At 44.8% G+C, this 22939-nt stretch overlaps 1 protein-coding gene across 1 annotated transcript in view; it reads left to right on the top strand.

Moving 5' to 3' along the window:
• The window catches only part of WASHC1 (WASH complex subunit 1), a 71485-nt gene that overhangs the window by 19719 nt on the left and 28827 nt on the right, over positions 1–22939 (top strand). Inside the window, exons 2-3 of the mRNA XM_085897484.1 lie at positions 12610–12721; positions 18584–18724. Coding sequence (XP_085753610.1) covers positions 12610–12721; positions 18584–18724 — 253 coding nt within the window. The remainder of the gene's footprint in view (positions 1–12609; positions 12722–18583; positions 18725–22939) is intronic.

Below are 22939 nucleotides of genomic sequence, written 5' to 3'. Positions count from 1 at the left end.
AAAGGGTCATCCCTCTGTAAGTCGTCACTTCGTCTAAGTCGTCAGATGTTGTCCGTTCCCGCGTAATGGAATCTCAAGTAAATTACCACTCCTAACTCGTCACACGGAACTGCTGCCTCGTGAGAAGCCCGATTTCATGGAATCGTGATGCTCGCTCATTGTTTTACACCGCCAGTGATAGGCTGTTTATAACTGCGTACACACGTTGATCGCACTACAGGCAGGACAATGGCGACTAAGCGTAAGCTTACAACTAAAACCTACCAAGAAAAATACGACATTATCCAGTTTTGCGAGGCAAACCCACTGATGAAGAAAACAGCCATAGCTGAGAAGTTGGACATCAAACGGCAGACATTGAACGATATCTTGAAAAATAAGGGCAAGATATTTGGACAAGTGGAGAAGATCACGAGGCCGGTGGTCAGTGTGAAACGCGTGAAATGTGTGTCCTTTGAAGATGTCGATGACGCGCTCGTCATCTGGTTTTGGCAAATGTCGGCTCAGCCAAATATTCGGTTGGACGGTGAAATGTTGCTGCTGAAGGCACGTAAATTCGCTGCGGACCTCGGGCATGATGATGCCGAGACCTTGCCGATGCACTGGATAGACAGATTCAAAGTGAGGTGGGGAATCGGCAAGGTCAAGAGGTGCGGCGAATCAGGCAGCGTGGATTCGCCGATACTGTCTGGATGTGATGCGCCGATACTGTCTTTTGGTGGAGGATTGCCCAGACAACATCATGAAATACAATGACCGGTTTGAGTCCTTTCTCATGCACCAGATGCCCAAGAGTTTGAGGCAGTCAAACATAACTGATTACTTCGCGAAGGAGTAAAGGATCAATCGAGCTTCGTGTTGAAGTCCGATCATGGTTTTATATTGGCTTGTTTTGTACATTACCACACTCACTCACACATAGGCATTGAGTGGTAATCATCACCACGATGACTGTGTGTCATGTAATTTGTCACCATACCATCATCGATGGTATACGAGTTGTCTTACAGTTGTTCATTATCTTTACTTTTGATTAACTGATTCATGAATTCCATCTTTGCTTGATCAATTTCCAACTCACCAATGAACCCCCACCTATGCCCCGAGGATTGTGTTTTCCTTTTGGTACAATAGCCGGCTCTCACACATATGTGTCCAGGCCACGCGCGACTTCATCCTTCACCCCACAGTCATCATGAATGTTCGCATATGCGCAAGTCGTCACTTTTTTCCCCGGTCCCGATGATGACTACTAACGCCGAGTCTACTGTATATATATATATATATATATATATATATATATATATATATATATATATATATATATATATATATATATATATATATATATATATATATATATATATATATATATATATATATATATATATATGTGTGTATATGTGTATATGTGTGTATATGTATATATGTATATATGTATATATGTATATATATATATTTATATATATATATATATATATATATATATATATATATATATATATATATATATATATATATATATATATATATATATACATGTGTGTATATTGTTACGGATTCGCGCCCGCCGGCGTGCGGACGGCCACGTAACTCGAATCGCGGCACGTCGCCCACCGGACGGACAATCCAGTCGTGACCCTCTCGGACTAACGCCGGGAACCAGTCACGGGTGGACCTTTCGGTCTCACCGCGATCGAGCCAATCAGCCCCCGCGTGGGATAGGGTTGCTCGCCAAATTCGACCTACCTAAGTACCCACACGGAGGGTAGACCGGGCGATCGCAGGTCGACTTCGGACACGGGCCACTTAAGCGACCCGTTCCGTACTATCGGGATAACCGAGCGGTGTTATCGTCGGCCTCGACGGTTCGATTAATTATCGGGCGTATTCAGCCCACTACCAACCCTTTACGTGAAGTAAGATGGGGATTCGATAGAGGAAAAGACGAAGCGAAGCGGGAAACAGTTCAACAATAAAGCACATTTATTCGCGATGAACGGAAAGCACACATATTCAATTCCACCAAAAGCACATAGAAAAGGAAAAGAAACACAATGCAATTTTACACAAAAAGCAAATGCGACAATGCAGATCTAATACCGACTACGCGAGCACACGGCAACACTTATACAATTTTACTTCACAGACGGCGCCGACAACACATACCCAAAACCAAGAAAAAGAACACCCTCAAAGATGAGGCGGGCCTGAGGCCGAGACCGGGTCGGGCCTACCCGTCTGGTGATGAGACGCGGAGCGGCGATGGTGCCTCAACTCCGCGGGCCTCGCGGGCAGTGTCTGGTAGGGGGTGGGAAAGGGGCCCCCTTGGTCGCACTATCTCAGCACGGGGGGAAACAGGAGGGGGTTGCTGATGCTCGGGGGAAAGGAGGATTTCTACTCTGCCTCGAGTCCCGCGACGAGCGTCTCCACCTCGACCAGGTCGCGCCGTCGGCCTCCCTGATGTGCAGCTCCCGGCACGACGCGAGCACCCCCTCGTCTGCCCTCGCCGCCTCTCCACAGCTCCGTCCCCTTCGCTCCGACTCCAACGCACACGACGACGACCAACTCCTTCTTGCTTCGTCTTCCCAACTCCACCGACTGCGAAGTCTTAACTCCCTTTACTTGACGAACGCGGTCGCTTATATAAGCCCCGTGGCTTCGCTCTCTCATCTTTGAGAGAGCTGCTCGCATGCAGTCTCTGGCTCAAAACAATGCAGGTGACAGGGAACGTGGCTGGCTGCTCACACGCAGTCCAAGGCCTTCCCTTTTGAACTGAACGCAGTGAACCACAACGGTGCACGGGCTGCACAAACGTAGTCTCCGTGCCAGCTCAAGTGGCACACGCAATGAACACAACGAATGGATGGATGAACACAAACACGGTGCACGGGCCGCCACTGCAGGCCCGTGTTGTAGCTGCCAACAGGGCAGTTCTCGCAGCTTGCAAACTGTTGCCTTCTGATCCTGGCGCACATGGAAATGAACAGGGGGGGGGGCAAAGCAAAAATTGAACGGGGCTGGTGAACATGGGCAGTGGGCATGGCATGGCAAAGGCAGCAGGCAAACTCAGCCCGCAGAAGAAGGCCGCTGCAGGCAAACACAGCCGGCAGATGAACTGGCCGGCACAGGCCTTGAAGTACAGCAGCTGCAGACGATCCAGCCGGCACAGACCTTGCAGCACACAACAGCTGCCTATGAAGTGGGCCGGCACAGGCCTTGAAGAAAAACAGCCAGCCGGCAGATGAAGTGGGCCGGCACAGGCCTTGCAGTAACACAGCCAGCAGATGAAGCTGGCCAGCCTTTGCCGTTCAGTGGAGGTTGGTGGATGGAGTGCGGTGGTGCTGGCCACTTGGAAGGCGGGCTCGGACCTACCTACATGTCTCCCTCCCAACCTATCGCCTTTGCCTGTCACTGTACATACCCACTCCCTTAATTTGTCAAACCCCAATTTAGCCCCCTTAATTTTTTTTGTTGTTTTTATTTTTACTCCCCCACTATAAATCGTCCCCTAACCCCCTTTATCGTCCTTGTTCGGCTAACCTATCCTGTCACCTAGCCTACTCCCAACCTCTACGTTCCCTTCCCGGAGGGGAATAAGGGAGAGCTAACGTCCTGTGTCGAGGCCCAACGAAGCCTCAGAATGGCCTCCCCAGAGTTCGGCGATCTAACCCAAAGTGGGTCCAGCGGCCCACAACGAGAGCGAGGGGATGGATGGTGCGGAGGGGTACATCTCCTAATCTACCCTATCCATTTAACAGTTAAACTACCCCGGGGCTTTCAACAAGCGCCTCTCGCTTAAACTATTGGTTCTAACAACCCAGATTCCCGTCGCCTATGTTGGTGTCCTCACAATTTCGGGCCTCGCCCCCCAATTTTCGCTCCGTGCCCTCACACGGTCTCCTGGCTGGGACACGTGGCTCCCTTTGGCAGGCACGACCCTCTGCCGAATCTCCCGCTATGGCACCCCCGGGCACTACACTGCTTCCGAGCCTACCAGCTCCCTAACACCGGGGAGTGCCCCCCATGGCACCTCCCCTGAAACGCACACGTGGCAGGCCGGCCTCCCGGGCCCCTTTCCGAGGGTCACCCGTGCCCACAACACTGCCCACGCGGCTAATGGCGCCCCGGGCCCCCGCACCAAGCAGGCGCACCCGTGCCCACTACTCTATCCCGGCCCCCCATGGGCCCATGGCCTACCGCGGCCGACTAGCCTGGTGCCCGGGGTACCCACTCAGCAATACTCACCTTTCGCAGCCACGCTCCCAAGCCTGTCAACAGGGCTCCTGCACCCCTCCAAATGGGTCTCGAGCCTACTTTCCCACCAACAGCAAAACGACCTCCATTTTTCAATTTGACTAACCCAGCTAACTCACTTTACACTGACCCCGGGGTCCCTTGGGCGGGAGTCACTCCTCCCCCCAATCACTCATCGCACCATGCAGTCCCCATTCGCTCCACTCACACAGACCCGCTGGCCTCACTCACTCAACAAGTACTCACCTCACAACTCACCAACTCTTCAACACACACACCACTGAACTCTGCCATCCTCCTAACTACATCCCCTAACTAACTCGTGCTCCCACGTCGTCCCTTAAACTAGTAGCACGTTCCTTTTAACACTACGTAGCTAAGCTAGTCCCCGCTACACATTCACAAGTCTGTCCATGTCCTCAAAATCAATCATTTTATTTCCCAACCTAAAGCTCACTTAATCCCTCTACCTAATCCATTCCACGGACTCCATGAGGACTTACCCCTGCCCCATGGAGTCGGTCTAACTAAGCTAACCCTTCCCCCTAACTAGTTTCCATCCTGTGCCCAGGGAAGGGGGTCTTCCACCCCTTGCCCAGGAATCCTGTGCACCCGAAAGTGAGGCTTACTGTTTTGTTTTGTTTTTTTTTCATGCGCAGCACCAGCGCGGCAACTCGCGCCCTTTGTACTTTGGAACTGCCCGTGACGTCATGCAGCTGCACGTGTTCCTCGTCCCTCCTTGGACGGTATCATCCGGCAGGGATACCCCTCCTGCCGGATTCCAACCCCACGTGCAGCCATGGCGTCACCGTGCGCATAAAAAAAAAACACAAGCCCCACGTCTCGAGGGGTTCCCCACGCGAACACATGTGCTTTGCCCGTTGGAGCTTAACACACACGATCGCGTGGAGAACCCGTCCGGTCCAAATCCATAATCCTGCCTAACTTTGTCCGTCCGCGGGATCGGCAAATCCACCGCGTGCGTTTCCGGACCGGGACTTCACTCTCGCAAGCGAGCACGTGGTGGTCTCGTGCGTTGCACAGCACGGACCTCGTGCTCACTGCTGGGTGAACCCGGCACGGTCCCCGAAACAACTACAGCCGCTACTCTGCTTTCTCTCCTCTGTCGCAGTCTCCGTCTCCATTCCACACACGCACTCCCGCGTGTTACGACGCTCACAGTCCATTCCATCACCTTCACCCCGGGAGACGCGGCTGCATGTTCACACATGCCGACCGACATCTCCCTTACATTCCGCTCTCTCACACACACGGTCTTCCTTGCACTCGGCCGTTCACTCACGCATGCCATACTACTCACACAAACCACACCACTCACACACGCGGGGGCACTCACCCGCGGTGCCTCATCCACACACCGTGCCTCACTCACACACGCGGGGGCACTCACCCGCGGTGCCTCATCCACACACCGTGCCTCACTCACACACGCGGGGGCACTCACCCGCGGTTCCTCATCCACACACCGTGCCTCACTCACACACGCGGGGGCACTCACCCGCGGTTCTTCATCCACACACCGTGCCTCACTCACACACGCGGGGGCACTCACCCGCGGTGCCTCACTCATACACCGTGCCTCACTCACACACGCGGGGGCACTCAACCGCGGTGTTTCACTCACACACGGCGCGCTGGGAAGCACGTACTCCGGCACAATCGCCACCACACCACTCACACACGGGGTCGCTTCCACACATGGGGACGCACTCACACCTTGCACCACACACACAGGGACAACCACACTGGGGATTTGTGTCCCCACAAGGGTCCCCGGGGCCTCTATACCCCCCAAGCTCTCCGTGCACCTGTCCACAGCACTCCTCCCCTCGACCTCGCAAAGCACGACCGAACTCACCTGGTCGTGACTCGCCTCAAGGGGGCATACTCCCTCCCCTCGTTCCTGGAGGAGGCCATCCCGCTGCTCGCACCGGGCCTCCACCCAGTCCACCAGCTCACCCTCACTATCCTCCACTACCTCCGTGTGTGTGTGCGCGTCACTCACCTTGTCCAATTCACCCTCTATCTCCCGTGTCTCTTTACATTTATAAGTTTCTGTTGTCGTCACCTCGTGTCTCGTCTCACACGTTTTGGTCTCCCCATTAAATTTTTCCTTTTTGGTCACCGTCGATTCCTCTGTCACGACCCTCGCCCAACACGCCCCCCGAATTATTTTTTTACCCGCCTCCACCGCGGGCCTGTCAGCCGTTGCACCCCCTTCCAGCTCGTTTGCTTCCACAAGTGGAGTCGCCATTCCTATCTCCCTGGTCACGGCCTTCATGCCCGCCTGCAGGCATCGGCCCATGTTCTGCGTCTCACCCCGTAGCTCTTTCATTTCCTCCTTCATGTTTGCTTCCATTCCGTTTATTTGCTGTGTATTCGCATCCATCCTCGTTTTTACTTCATTTGTATTTGTATCCATCTTTTCGTTCATGCCTTTCATTTCGTTTTTCATATCCGCATTCATCTTTGCCAGCATGGTGATTAGCTGGGCCATGTCGGGTACGCTTGAGTGAGCCGTTTCGGCAGGGGTTGGGGAAGGGTTTTGGTGGAGAGGGGGAGGGGAGGTGTCATACACCGCGGCCGCTGCCGCACCTATTTCGGGCTCTGGGTTCAGTTGGACGAGTTCATGTTCCTGCACGGGCATTCCATCCTGGGCCATGGATCCTACGCATTCTACATCCATTTCTAATACCCCCGGCTCCCGCTCGCCTTGAGACGCCATCTTGCTTCTCTTAAAGGGTTAATTTCCCTCGCTCGTAATTTGGAGGGAATCGGGGGTCGCTTCTCTCACCCCTGGACCGATTCCCGTGAATTTAGCTGGAGACAGGAGAGCCCGTTTTCCTGTTCTCCGATACCAGTGCCGCGAGGAGGGCGATGGATTTGTATCGCACGACCTGACACCAGTGTTACGGATTCGCGCCCGCCGGCGTGCGGACGGCCACGTAACTCGAATCGCGGCACGTCGCCCACCGGACGGACAATCCAGTCGTGACCCTCTCGGACTAACGCCGGGAACCAGTCACGGGTGGACCTTTCGGTCTCACTGCGATCGAGCCAATCGGCCCCCGTGTGGGATAGGGTTGCTCGCCAAATTCGACCTACCTAAGTACCCACACGGAGGGTAGACCGGGCGATCGCACCTCGCCGCAGGTCGACTTCGGACACGGGCCACTTAAGCGACCCGTTCCGTACTATCGGGATAACCGAGCGGTGTTATCGTCGGCCTCGATGGTTCGATTAATTATCGGGCGTATTCAGCCCACTACCAACCCTTTACGTGAAGTAAGATGGGGATTCAATAGAGGAAAAGACGAAGCGAAGCGGGAAACAGTTCAACAATAAAGCACATTTATTCGCGATGAACGGAAAGCACACATATTCAATTCCACCAAAAGCACATAGAAAAGGAAAAGAAACACAATGCAATTTTACACAAAAAGCAAATGCGACAATGCAGATCTAATACCGACTACGCGAGCACACGGCAACACTTATACAATTTTACTTCACAGACGGCGCCGACAACACATACCCAAAACCAAGAAAAAGAACACCCTCAAAGATGAGGCGGGCCTGAGGCCGAGACCGGGTCGGGCCTACCCGTCTGGTGATGAGACGCGGAGCGGCGATGGTGCCTCAACTCCGCGGGCCTCGCGGCCAGTGTCTGGTAGGGGATGGGAAAGGGGCCCCCTTGGTCGCACTATCTCAGCGCGGGGGGGAAACAGGAGGGGGTTGCTGATGCTCGGGGGAAAGGAGGATTTCTACTCTACGACGAGCGTCTCCACCTCGACCAGGTCGCGCCGTCGGCCTCCCTGATGTGCAGCTCCCGGCACGACGCGAGCACCCCCTCGTCTGCCCTCGCCGCCTCTCCACAGCTCCGTCCCCTTCGCTCCGACTCCAACGCACACGACGACGACCAACTCCTTCTTGCTTCTTCTTCCCAACTCCACCGACTGCGAAGTCTTAACTCCCTTTACTTGACGAACGCGGTCGCTTATATAAGCCCCGTGGCTTCGCTCTCTCATCTTTGACCCCCTCCCTTCGACCTTTCACCTCGCTCCCCATTGGCCCGAGAAAAAGTGGGCGTGAATGCATTTTGATCCATAAATTTGCATATAGCGATCGCCCTCCAACGCCCTGGAGGCGGGGCCAAATCGCCCCTCGCTCACCGATTGGACGGCACAAAAGTGGGCGTGTGTCGTTTTTGGAGCTGAAAATCCGTGATTTTGTACACGCTGTTCGGCGCGCGCCCTGCACGAGTCCAACACCGGTACCCACAAGCGGCGCAAGAACGGTGGCGATGCGACGGTTGCGAGGTGTGACGTGAAGCGGCTCCGCGGTGGGTGGTTGATGTTGTGGTTGGTGGTGGTAACAATGGCGGTTGGTCCAAAATAAAGATAGTAAAAGAAAAACGGCTATCCTGAAGAGTCGCAGCACGCATAAATGACATGTATTCCCACTAGACAACGGGTTTGGGCCTAACTACACATATACTTACCAAGATATCTCACCTAAGGGACCTGAATGGTGGTTTGCGAATTTGGTAACCACAACAATATATATATGTATATGTATATATATATATATATATATATATATATATATATATATATATATATATATATATATATATATATATATATATATATATATATATATATATATATATATATATATATATATATATATATATATATTACATAACCACATTTCGAGACTTGTAGTATGTACTGTATTATAGCTGCACTCCCTCTCCCCTTTCTAAATATTATGGCTGTTCCCTCACCCCCTTTATATACATTCGGATTGCCGCCTCCTCCCCCTTATAAAAACTTTGGTGGCAGCCCCGTTTTTATCCCCCGCCGTGTGGCGGAAGGGGGATATTGTTGTCACCCAGGTCGTCCGGCTGTCCGTCCGGGCATCAACATTTATAGCTGTGAGTGCGATAACTCATAAACTGTTCGCCATATCGATTTGAAATGTGGGTCACACATGTACCACCTGAAAAGGAAGAACCCTATTGATTTTGGGCGTGGCCGGATCCAAGATGGCCGACTGGCGCGGCCATCTTGAAAAAAATGTTTTTTGTAATAAATGGAAAACCGCTTATCTGATTTCAATTATTTTTGGTTACTACGTTCTTCACCCCTGGGGAACTTTTTCGAGATGATGACCAAATGGTGTCTTGTTTCCAATTCACCTCCCTCATTATCTGGAATATGTATGACCTTTTTCATTCAATGGTGGGGGATTCCCCATTTCTGATGGTATATTTATAAATGTATTTGCAAGAATTGCAGTTCTTTCCCTCTCCTCCCTTATAAATATTCTGGATGTTCCCTCTACCTTTTTTAAATATTTTGGTCAAGCTGTCCTTTTAAAAATAATTGTTGCTCTCCCTTCTGGGCTGCTACCCCTGCCTTACACCTTGCTCAGCTTGACACTGCAAACCAAGGCCTTCAAGATTATTGGAATCTCCTGCAATGAAGCTGTCTGTTGTCCTATCATTTTCCCGTTGCAGACAGGTCGGTGGTCTCCCTGTCTTCTACCACCTCCTTTCTGGAGGTTTCTTGCACCCTCTGCTCTTTCTGTGATTTCTCCCTTCCCCTCATCCCCCACCCCCAAGCTTCTGCATGATGCATGTAGTCCACCTTCAACCCCCTTCTGGGTAAACTCCCAAACTTCAGAATCACTCTCCACTCATTTGTTCCTCTTCTTTTTTTCCCCCACCTGTGGAACCAACTTCCACATTCTCTTCAACCTCATTCTTCCCTCCAAGCCTCCAAGAGATATATTCACCTCCATCTCAGATCATCCCCCATCCAAAACCATAATGTTCCCCTGAACCCCCGCCACCCCAAGCCCACCTCCTTCCAAATGTCCAATTTTTCCTTCCTGAGAGTTTGCTTCTATATCCATTTGGTCCACCGCACATGTCCTCCCTTACCCCCTATTCCTCCCCACACCCATTGTTTGTAAAAATCTGTCTCTATTTTGTCATTCATCCCTTCTGTTGGTCTCTCTGTCTCTCTGTCTCTCTATCTCTCTCACCTTCCTTTGGGTCTGTTGCTTTCTGATCCATTCATTGTTCTTGTTCTTTCACTTGCCTTGACTCTGTATACAAAAAAGGAATTAATGTAGGCCAAGGCTTTTACCATGATGCAGGACCCATTATTTGTACACAATTTTGTCTGAGCAGCTTAAGAGAATCGTCTCACAATGAAGAATACAGAATCAAGTTGATGTTTTTCCATCCTCAAGGAATTTGTGGTGCACAAGTCCCTCTAACAAAAAAGGTGCATGTGATGTGAAAACCATCCAAACGTTTCAAAACCGGAGTGCATTAACTTTCTGTATTAATGTTTGTTATCTCTGCCACTGAATGTGGTTGGAGGTTATGTTTTCACCCCTGTCTGTTTGTTATCTTGCCAAAACAAAGTTTTTGCAAGATATGTTCGTCAGCTTGTATGTTTTTTTTTTTTTTGTTTTTTTTTGTTTGTTTGTTTGTTTGTTTGTTTGTCTGTAATCACGTATAAAAAATTCTGCAGAGCACAGTTATCATTGGAAATTTTTGTAACTTCGCATATCAGAGGCCTATAGAGGTCCCTTTCAGTGCACAAAATTTTGAAGGTCAAGGTCACTTTGTCGCAAATCAGGGGAGTCGACGAAACCCTTATTTTTTGAGTAATTTTGATCGGATCGTCTTCAAACTTCATGGGAATATAGTTCATGGTCTGGTGCTCAGCTGATTAATTTTTGGTGGCGATTGGCCTTGACCTTCGTGGTTAGCGCCGAAGGTCAAACATATTTGACCCCAAGGTCAAATTTTCAAGTTTTAGGAACCATATCGTGTAGTACCTCAAATTGAACACCTCGATAAGTGCTTTCCAGATATGTCAAGCTTGAGACATTATGACGTCATTTGGTGACGTTATGAGGAAAAAGCATATTTTTCATGGTTACTCTGTAGAACGATTCTCATCGGAATCTCTCGTAGACAGATATTCCTCAAGGAGTCGCTCCTGGTGGATAGCAGCTCTGTTCACCTCGGTGTGACCTTAAAGAAGTCACACGTGGTCACCTTTTGGCAAGATACGGGTCACCCTGCGGGTGACATTGGTTTATTTGTTTGTCTGTGAGCAGGATATCTCAAAAACTCATGGACAGATTTGGACGAAACTTTGTGAGCAGTTTTCGGTGCATGACAAGGACAATTTGATTTAATTTTGGTTCAGGCCCAGATGCAGATCCGGCCTGTCATTGCGATGCAAAACTTAAACTGTTCAGCCTGCCTGAGGTATGCACTCTACCTCGTGCCATTCTATTTTCACCATGTCATCCATTTGAAACTCTTTCCTCCTCCCCACCTCAGTTAATAATCTTGTAGGCCCACTTGTTACTTGCGAAAAGACACCCTGCAGAATGCGTGTTGAAACAGCAGTCATTTTAAAAGATGATGTAGGGCTTGCATAATCGCATGATAGTGTTCCCTTTAGTGCATCGTTGTGACATAAATTGGTCCTTCAATACAAGACGTCTCCAGTGGATATAATTTGTCACAAATGGAATTGTATTGTACCATAAAGTGCATTTTCACTCACTCCTGAAATCATGTCTGGATAGAGTCTATCACAATGCCAGATATCTTTAGAACCAAAGCCTCATGGTATGAAGATTAAAAAAAAATGCACGTCATATATCGCAACGAGGAAGCCAGTAACACAATCGGTGCAAGATCGATTGAAATGCAAAAAAAATATTTAGTTTACTCGTGTATCGACGAGCACACATTTATTTGTATTTTCAACGAGCTTTGCACAACAAAGTTTTACTCCATTCAAGGGTTGCAGAATAGCCACTGGTTCTACACACATCTTCACACTACCAGTAGAAATACTTTGTAATGCCTGAAAGCAATTCCTTCCTTTTGCTTTTGTTGTACATTTGTCAAGATTAAATCACTTGGATTCAATCTTGCAATTTGTAATTGCAGTTGCTTCTACTCGTTTTTAATTGCAAGTTATTCCAGGAAATTCTCACGAAGGTTTAGCTTATTTCTGGAGTTAAGTATGGTGCAAGCAAGGGTTACCAAAGTTGGCTGAGAGATAGATGTTCCTTTAAAGTTTTTGTGAGAGACATTTCTGCGTTTTATTTTCATCTTAGCAGAAATGACTATCTTGTTCGAGTCATGAAATTGTGACAGTGGCATGCAAGTCATGTTACTTTTTTTTAAAAAACTGGGCTCCTTTGTAGTATTTTTGTGATGGCTGTGTTTCTCCGCTTGTTTTTCCATTTCTTTCTTTTTTTTTTTCTTCCCTCTTTCCTTAGAGTTTCTCAGCGGATTGAAGAACAGGGAAGCCGTCTGCGAAATCTCGATAATCGCATCTCCACTGCCAAAGCCAAAATCGGTCGTATCAAAGGCAGCAAGAAGGCCATAAAGGTAGGTCAAAATCAAAAGCCTGCTCTTCAAGACATTTCCACATTGTATTTCCTTCTCTTGCCATTGATCTCTTCCCCTAGGCAAGCTGTGCATGCCAACTGTTTTGTTTACACCTACTTCTCTGTATTTACATTCACTGCAGTTGCATGTATAGAGTAGTTTCATCCAGCATTAGCCACCTGTGTTCCATCCTTTTCCAACTGTGTACTTCCACTGCTTTCAGCTCTAAATCTTCCCACCTTCCTCCTCGTCCTCTTACTAACTACCAATTTGCCCATTTGATTTTCTTGTCGACTGAATTTTTTTAACTTTATACATAACTCTTTTAATTCATGAGTTAACTTTGGCTCATTGGGCTGTTATCTATTCTCGCTTGCATTTTTCGAACACTTCAAAAAATTTCCACCCATGATTGCAAACCATCATGTGACCAAGCACCTTTAACTGTTCCACACGCACCATGATCCAAACCGTCCACGCCATTGTTCAACCTCATGTAATGGTTTATTTGTTTAAGAGCGGCTGTTTTTAATAATACATGTACACCTTCCACTGGCAAGTGTCTTACCTTTCATGAAGAATTTTTCAATAAGCATATAGATTTGCTTTAAGCCTGGTGTTGGTTAGGGTGGCTGGCTTGGGATCCTAGAGTCCTGAGTTTGAGCCCCGTTGGCCACTGAATTAACACCAGGGGGTTGACTCAGCCTGTCATCCTTCCGAGGTCAACAAAATGAGTACCAGTGTACTCCCGGTGTATATCCCAGTTAGAATAGGTGTAGCATATCCCTGTGTGTCCGTAAGAGGTGATCAGGGTTGGCATCAGGAAGGGCATCTGGCTATAAAACATTTCCTCAAGAAGGGAACCATGATTGCATGGAGCCTGCAAAAAGCTAACCCCTGCTCAGCAGGGAAAAATGGCTGTAAAAAGGCTGTTTTTTTAATATAGATTTGCTTTGTATAACTGGAATGTGGCTGTCACCTTGTGATTATAACATCAACTGCTGATATAGTTCATCGTAGTTATAACTAATAAGAACGAGGACGGCACTTTGTGGAGCACATATCTCCGCCAGGCTGAACAGTTTCTTTTGTAGCCCACTGATAGGCCGGATATGCATCCTGACCTTAACCAAGATCTATTTGGCGTGTTCTTATCACTTCCTAAATCATCCACCAAGTTTTGTCATCACCTGTCCATAACCTTTTGAAATATAATGCTACATCGTTTTTGCCGCAATCTCTCAATGGTGAAGAATATCTTTAAAATTATACTCTGAATTGGGATTTCCACCAAAACTGACTCAATTTGGTCTTGTCACACATCCAACCTGTCCAACAAGTTTTCGTCCGAATCTGTCCATAACATTTTGAGATGTCCTACTCGGAGACAATCAAACAGTCAGACAGAGGTGAAAACCTAACCTCCGTCCACGTTTGGCGGTGGAGGTAATTGGACTGCTACATCGAGGAATGGCACCACTCATTCTGTCGTTTGCTTGAATACAGCATTTTAAAATTTATTGATCTTGTGAATATATATATATATATATATATATATATATATATATATATATATATATATATATATATATATATATATATATATATATATGTGTCCAGGCTAGTGGAGGAGCTGAATGATGAAGGGCAGCAGGTCCACAAACTCTCCTGGAGGGTGGACATACACACAGCGTAAAGGAGAAATGATGCAAAAAGCAGTAGCATTAGCTCAGAGAAGAACAAAATGAGAATGAATAAGCATGCGTAGAAGATATTGCGGATGTGCATGATGGAGTGAAGGGCAGCACATTTGAAAGACTGACAATGAGGATGAGACTATGGAAATGGAGTCTATTCCACAAGGGGGTTGAATGAATGATAGTTGGGCAACCAGTCTGGACTTTGTGATGGGTTATTGAGGAATGTAAGTGACAATTTGAGTGATCAAGGTAGGAGAAGGCAGGAGTGGCAAGGCCAGATGCAAGCTTGTATAAAATAGAGCCCACTTTCTTCCTTCCAGTGGGAGAGTGACAGTCCTTGGTAATTCACCTCCGACCTTGATATACCAATGGTGTGAAAGGTCTTGTTTTAGAGCACCTCAAGAGGAGCTAGATGAGAAGCAGCAGCACCAGCCCAGAATAAGAACCATACTCCATGGAGTTCCATATGAAAGTCTTGTACAATGTGATGAGTTTGGGGTAGCTGAGGAATTCCATAGTTCTATGGAGAATACGCAAACGACAACTGGCCTCTGATGGATATGATCCTCCGATGAAAGGTTGTGGCAGATTGTGGGTCCAAGGAGTTCCAAGGACTTCATGTTTTCCAGTGGCTCTCCAGAGAAGTGGATTGGATAGTTTGATTGCCAATCCTTGTGTGAGAACATGTGACTTGCCAGCATTAAACGTCATGGTCCAAGTAGCTGACCAGTGGCTTATCTTTTCAAGGTATGAAGAAAGGGATTCTGCAGTGGGTAGCCTTTCACAATTGTGGTGATATCCTTCTACACAGGGTGGAGTCATCTACGAAGTGGTTAAGTTGGTTTTCAAGAGAATAGGATAGCTCCTTCTTCATCTTTAATTCTAAATCTTTCAAATAATTATATACAAAGAACTTGAAGGGCACTCAGTGGAGCGCATACCTCCGCCACGCAATGCCTGATCCATGAGAACATATCGGGCCCATTACTTTTTTGAAATGTCATGCTATACAGTACTATATCGTTTTTGGCCCCATCTCTCAATGGTGAAGAATCACTTTAAAAATTAAATAGTTCTCGTATCCGAATTTGGATCTTCACCAAAATCAAATCAATTTATCTTTGCCACACACCCAACTTGTCCTCCAAGTTTTGTCTGAATCCGTCCACAACTTTTTGAGATATAATGTTGTATATCGGTTTTAGCCCTATCTCTCATTGGTGAAGAATCGCTTAAAAAATTATCAGATCTGGATTCGGATTCGAATCGTCACCAGAATGGAATCGATTCTTTCTTGTCAGATACCCAACTTGCCCACCAAGTCCGCAAAATTTCATCTGGATCCGTCCACAACTTTTTGAGATATCCTGTATACAAACAAACAAACAGACGAAAAGGGATGAAAACATAACCTCCTTCACCTTCGGCGGTGGAGGTAATAAAGCAGATCCGAAGACATCGGATTTTAGAACCCAAGCCTGAAGGGAAAGATCATGGGAAAGAATGCCATTAAGGGCCACCTGCTGTTTCTACTCTTAGGAAAAAAAAATAATTGGACAACCACTAGAGCAGAGTGCCATAAATACCAAATTAAGAAAACTTGGAAATTGAGGGTGGATGCAAGACGGTATTAAAAGCTCGCGAGATATCCAGAGAGATAGCCCTATTCTCGCTCGTTCTTGTTTTTCGGGACATCCATCCACTGCTGTGTCAGAAGGAATAACATATCTCAGGTGGGATGGCCAAGTCGGAAGTCAAACTGGTTGTCAGACATGAGCAAGCGTTTTAGGTTGGATGCATTGATGGACTCCAATGCAGTGCTTTTCTTATAATGGGGAGAAGGCTGATAGTTCTGTCGATGAGAAGATTCCTTTTAGATCCTTTCTTATGGAGAGGAGTGGTTTGTGACTTGTCATGTTGGAGGAAGGTGTGTTTGTGTGACACACGTACACTTGTACCATCAAGTTCATTTGTGGAAGAGTCATCAAACTGTGAGAAACTGCTCCACGACGGCAGGGAAGAATTCCATATGCTGTCGGGAACATTCTGTAGGGTGGGTACAAGAAGGAATGGATTTGGAACCTTGGCCTTTTGGGTGAAGACAGATTTCAATAATTCAGCTTTTTCTCTGGCAGTGTCCAATATGACTGTCCTCTCACAGGGAGGGAATGGAAGGGCTATGGATACCAAACAGACCTGATCAGCTCTCACCAGCTGCTTTGCTAGATAATTTGGATCAAAGGCGTGCTTGATGTTTGGTCCTTGCTCTTTGAAAGAATGATACACGATGGTTTTGAACTGTCTGGAGGGACTGCAGTTTGCCATCATTAGAGTTTACCTTCCAGGAGGACGATGCAATTTGTTTTCTTGTGATGGCCTCACCACACGCATCAGCAGTGTACCCGGGCTGAGATGATGGGCAGAAAAATTGAATGGGGGGGTGAAATTAATTTGGGAAGAGGAGAAATCGATCTGTTGTAAAATAAATTCCCAGAGTAGTCAATGTTAGGAGCTGGTATTATAATAGACCATCTTTAATGGAGAGAGTAGTACTGAGACCAGACCAATCGGCTTTTGCAAATTGCCATATACGTCTGCACTTTTCGGGATTCTCGAATAACTGCCAAAGAGATGGCCACTTTACCAACAAATGATGAGTAGAACCTGGAGGTGCTGAGCAGGAGAAGGAAAAGTTTGACATGACAAGGTCATGTCACGAATGGTTGCCATTTGGGAGATATGTGTTGGAAAAGAAAGACCAAGTCCTGTCATCTCGCAGAACAAATTAGTTGCTCGGCCATGTACTGAAGTATGTGAACCCACACCAAGCCAGCCGGCACGGTGGCATTTAAAGTCTCCGCAAACAAGGAAGAGTAAATGAGTGAGCAGAGTTTCAATATTTGTGGAGAGATCCTCTTAGTTCGAGTCACCAGAGTTCAGCGGTTAATCGACCGCACAAAAACTCTGTTGTTATGGAGAGGCACACAAAGTTGAATGTACTTCGTCGGGTTGGGGGCGAGCAGTGGGAGCACGGGTTGTGGGGAAAGAAGCAACGAGCATTCACTGCCACATCAACATGAGAGCAGGAATTGCACCTGTCAGGGTGGAGGAAACAATACCCAGGGAGACACAGAAGAGGTCAGGACATCCTGAAAAAGAAATGTGAAATTTGTTCCATCCATCCACCCATTTATGTGCAGCACCTGGTTTCAGGTTTAATCATTTTGGGGAGCATGGGTGTGCCACTGATGCAGTGTCCCTTGTGAGATAGCGTAAGAATGTGAAATTTGGCCAGTGTGAGCGATAACTTTGCCTACTCTTCATTGAAAGACATGCATTGTTGATGTTAGCCATCTAAGGCAAGTTGACTTCTGTCCAGCTTGATGCCATATCCGACAAAGCATTTTTGATGCAATGCCTTGCCTTTGAAGCACCAATCTGACAGTTTAGAATTAGGAATTTAAGCTCAGGAAATTGCATTACCTCTGCACTATCCTATCAGACAATATTTTCTTATTTTGTATGTTTGTTTTTCGTATCACCTTTAGTTTCTGTGAATTGAATAAACTTTGGCCAGAAAGATGGGAACAGCATCATTAACATTTGAATCTGAGTTGTTAGAGCAGAGCTGACTCTATAACAACCTCCTTTGTATTCATCGACAAAATTGTTTTTCTCTTCCTATAGCCTAAGGCAGATGTGTCATAAAGCTCTTGACTTTGATTTATTATGTTAACATTAGTTTTGAATGGCTGAATGAAGGTAAGTTAGGCATACATAAAGCTGTTTGGCTTGTCACGCCTGTGCAGTATCCACATTCGAGCACTCAAGCAGGTAATTTGGCCAGGTCATATCACACAAGAGCCTGCACTTTTCAAAACATAATATTGGTTATTTAATGCCTACAACATATAAATGCAGAGGGAAGAACAGTCTCTATTTAAAGGTGCTCTGAGATTTGGCAATCCCTGCAGCCACTGCACCAGAATGGCATTCCAACCCTGTCAAATATATTTTTTTAAAAGACGAGTTCAAAAACGAGCACACTGTCAACTGAACTGTCCTGATGCCCCTAACCTATTAGTTCGATAAACTACTTCTGTAGTTATTGAATTGTAATTGTCCAAAGACACTTGCATATTTCTTCCCTCCTCTCTGTTAGGTGTTCTCTAGTGCAAAATACCCAACCACAGCTTTCCCTCTGGATCACCATTCATTGTTTCCCGGACCCCCAACATGTTATCAGCCCATCCGACGTCGCCTTTCTCCTCCAAGCCGTCCCTTGGGAGAGACGGACTTAAAGGTGGGTGGTACAGAATGGAAAGGAGGAAGAGTGAAAGATGATTATTATTGTTTAAACATAATTTAGTCTCATGGAAGACTGAGGGAACAGAGGCCAAAAATGAGAGTATACTGACTGGAGCTGTGAGGCCAAAGTTGGAGACAGCAAGCAAGGAATAAATAAATGGGACAAGAGGAGAGATGGGAGTGGAGGAAATACAGTAACATAAACTGGAGGGGGAGCACTCGGTGGAGTGCAAAACCTCCGCCGCCAATACTGCTAGGTCACTCAAGTGAACCTGATATCCTATTCATTCAATTTGACGTCAACAGTGCTCACAGAGTTATAGTTTGCAACTTTCCCTTTTACATACTCAATTCATTCGTCATAACTCGATTCCTTGAGACAGAAATTGATTTGACGTGGGTATATACACGTAAAATATCCAGTATATCCATCTGAAGTTCCAAAATCAGCCGCAATTATAATTTTGGCATGTTTTTTTGTTGTAAATCACTTATAACATGTAGAAATGCAAAAAAATAAAAAAAAATTGAAATTTTGTTGAAAAAAAAGTTGCAAAATTTTGTGTTTTTTTCCTCTAACAAATTTTTTTTTGGGGGGGGGGGTTGGAAATCACTTAAAACATGTAGAAATGCAAAAACAAAAATTCAAATATTTTTTCAAAATGGCCGCCATAGCGGCCATATTGGACTTTTGACCGAGTCCAAAATCTAACGGCATGATCCTTGGACCATACCTAATCCCCCCACCAAGTTTCGTCGAAATCTGTTGGAGTTTTTTCCGTATTACTGTTCACAAATAAACAAACAAACAAACAGACAGGGGTGAAAACAGTAACCTCCGTCCATCTTTGATGGCGGAGGTTAATAAGGTGATTAGGTTAGATGGGGTTAATGTCATAGAAAATATTTAATTATTCTTTACCTGATGATTTTGAGCCATGTTTGTTGGGATTGTATATTCAGAGTTCGTCAATTTGCGCTCATTTTGTATTTTGTGTTGAAGATTATTATTATTATTATTATTATTATTATTATTATTATTATTTATTTTGGTTTCCACAGCGTTCTTGTTTTCTTTTTTTGAAATGCAAGCTGTTTTTTAACTTTACTCTTACTTTACTCCTTTTTACTCCTTTTTAAGGCCACAGTATTTCATTCCCTTGTTTAAGCGACAGCATTTCATTCCCTTGTTTAAGCTACAGCATTCCATTACTTTATTTTAGCTACAGCATTTTATTCCCTTGTTTAAGCTACAGCATTCCATTACTTTGTTTTAGCTACAGCATTTCATTACTTTGTTTTAGCCACAGCATTTCATTCCCTTGTTTAAGCTACAGCATTCCATTACTTTGTTTTAGCTACAGCATTTTATTCCCTTGTTTAAGCTACAGCATTTCATTACTTTATTTTAGCTACAGCATTTTATTCCCTTGTTTAAGCTACAGCATTTCATTACTTTATTTTTGCTACAGCATTTCATTACTTTGTTTTAGCCACAGCATTTCATTCCCTTGTTTAAGCTACAGCATTTCATTCCCTTGTTTAAGCTACAGCATTCCATTACTTTATTTTAGCTACAGCATTTTATTCCCTTGTTTAAGCTACAGCATTCCATTACTTTGTTTTAGCTACAGCATTTCATTTCTTTGTTTAAGCCACAGCATTTCATTCTTTTGTTTAAGCTACAGCATTTCATTCCCTTGTTTAACTACAGTATTTCATTACTTTATTTTAGCTACAGCATTTTATTCCCTTGTTTAAGCTACAGCATTTCATTCCCTTGTTTAATTACAGTATTTCATTACTTTGTTTTCGCTACAGCATTTCATTCCCTTGTTTAATTACAGTATTTCATTTCTTTGTTTAAGCCACAGCATTTCATTCTTTTGTTTCAGCTACAGCATTTCATTCCCTTGTTTTAGCTACAGCATTTCATTCCCTTGTTTAATTACAGTATTTCATTTCTTTGTTTAAGCCACAGCATTTCATTCTTTTGTTTAAGCTACAGCATTTCATTCCCTTGTTTAACTACAGTATTTCATTACTTTATTTTAGCTACAGCATTTTATTCCCTTGTTTAAGCTACAGCATTTCATTCCCTTGTTTAATTACAGTATTTCATTACTTTGTTTTCGCTACAGCATTTCATTCCCTTGTTTAATTACAGTATTTCATTTCTTTGTTTAAGCCACAGCATTTCATTCTTTTGTTTCAGCTACAGCATTTCATTCCCTTGTTTAACTGCAGTATTTCATTACTTTATTTTAGCTACAGCATTTTATTCCCTTGTTTAAGCTACAGCATTTCATTCCCTTGTTTAATTGCAGTATTTCATTTCTTTGTTTAAGCCACAGCATTTCATTCTTTTGTTTAAGCGAACGCATTTCATTCCCTTGTTTAATTACAGTATTTCATTACTTTGTTTAAGCCACAGCATTTCATTCTTTTGTTTGAGGTACAGCATTTCATTCCCTTGTTTAATTACAGTGTTTCATTACTTTGTTTTAGCTACAGCATTTCATTCCCTTGTTTAATTACAGTATTTCATTTCTTTGTTTAAGCCACAGCATTTCATTCTTTTCTTTAAGCTACAGCATTTCATTCCCTTGTTTAATTACAGTGTTTCATTTCTTTGTTGAAGCCACAGCATTTCATTCCCTTGTTTAAGCTACAGCATTTCATTCCCTTGTTTAATTACAGTATTTCATTACTTTGTTTTAGCTACAGCATTTCATTCCCTTGTTTAATTACAGTATTTCATTTCTTTGAAGCCACAGCATTTCATTCCCTTGTTTAAGCTACAGCATTTCATTCCCTTGTTTAATTACAGTATTTCATTATTTTGTTTTCGCTACAGCATTTCATTCCCTTGTTTAATTACAGTATTTCATTACTTTGTTTAAGCCACAGCATTTCATTCCCTTGTTTAATTACAGTATTTCATTACTTTGTTTTTGCTACAGCATTTCATTCCCTTGTTTCAGCTACAGCATTTCATTCCCTTGTTTAATTACAGTGTTTCATTTCTTTGTTGAAGCCACAGCATTTCATTCCCTTGTTTAAGCTACAGCATTTCATTTTCTTGTTTAATTACAGTATTTCATTACTTTGTTTTAGCTACAGCATTTCATTCCCTTGTTTAATTACAGTATTTCATTACTTTGTTTGAGCCACAGCATTTCATTCTTTTGTTTAAGCTACAGCATTTCATTCCCTTGTTTAATTACAGTATTTCATTACTTTGTTTTTGCTACAGCATTTCATTCCCTTGTTTCAGCTACAGCATTTCATTCCCTTGTTTAAGCTACAACATTTCATTCACTTGTTTAAGCTACAGCATTTCCTTCCACTTTTTTTGTAAATTACAGCATTTCCTTCCACTTTTTTGTAAACTACAGCATTTCCTTCCACTTTTTTGTAAACTACAGCATTTCCTTCCACTTTTTTGTAAACTACAGTATTTCATTCCACTTTTTTTGTAAACTACACCATTTCCTTCCACTTCTTTTTTTTGTTATCTACATTTCCTTCCACTTCTTTTTTTGTTATCTACATATCCTTCCACTTTTTTTTTTATAAACTACAGCATTTCCTGCCACTTTTTTTTGTAAAATACAGCATTTCCTTCCACTTTTTTTGTAAACTACAGCATATCTTCCACTCTTTTGAAAACCACACCATTTCCTTTCACTTCTTTCGTAAACTACAGCATTTCCTTCCACTTCTTTTGTAAACTACATTTCCTTCCACTTCTTTTGTAAACTACAACATTTCCTTCCACTTCTTTTGTAAACTACAACATTTCCTTCCACTTCTTTTTGTAAACTACACCATTTCTCTCCACTTATTTTTTTGTTAACTGCACCATTTCCTTCCACTTCTTTTTTTTTTTTTAACTGCAGCATTTCCTTCCATTTCTTTTTTTTGTTAACTGCAGCATTTCCTTCCACTTCTTTCTTTTTGTTAACTACAGCATTTCCTTCCACTTCTTTTTAGGTCATCTCTATCATCTCAGTAGAGATGACCTAATAACCCCAGTCTCGAAGTCTGTCCGTCCGTCCGTCCACAATCAAACCGAGTGGAGACAAATAACCAATAGTGGAATGGATAGAGGTCGATGAGACATGCACAACGATGTAACTTTCAAGGTCGTCCAAGGTCGCGGTCAACGTCACGAGGCTGTCAAAGTTGTGAAAATCGTCGATTTCAA

Source organism: Eptatretus burgeri, chromosome 10 (genome assembly GCF_056783735.1).
Source record: "Eptatretus burgeri isolate ZD-2024b chromosome 10, Ebu_testis_v1, whole genome shotgun sequence".
In the NCBI taxonomy this organism is placed as follows: Eukaryota; Metazoa; Chordata; class Myxini; order Myxiniformes; family Myxinidae; genus Eptatretus; species Eptatretus burgeri.
Note: the sequence above shows the minus strand (reverse complement) of the source record. Positions and strands in the feature narration are given on the sequence as shown.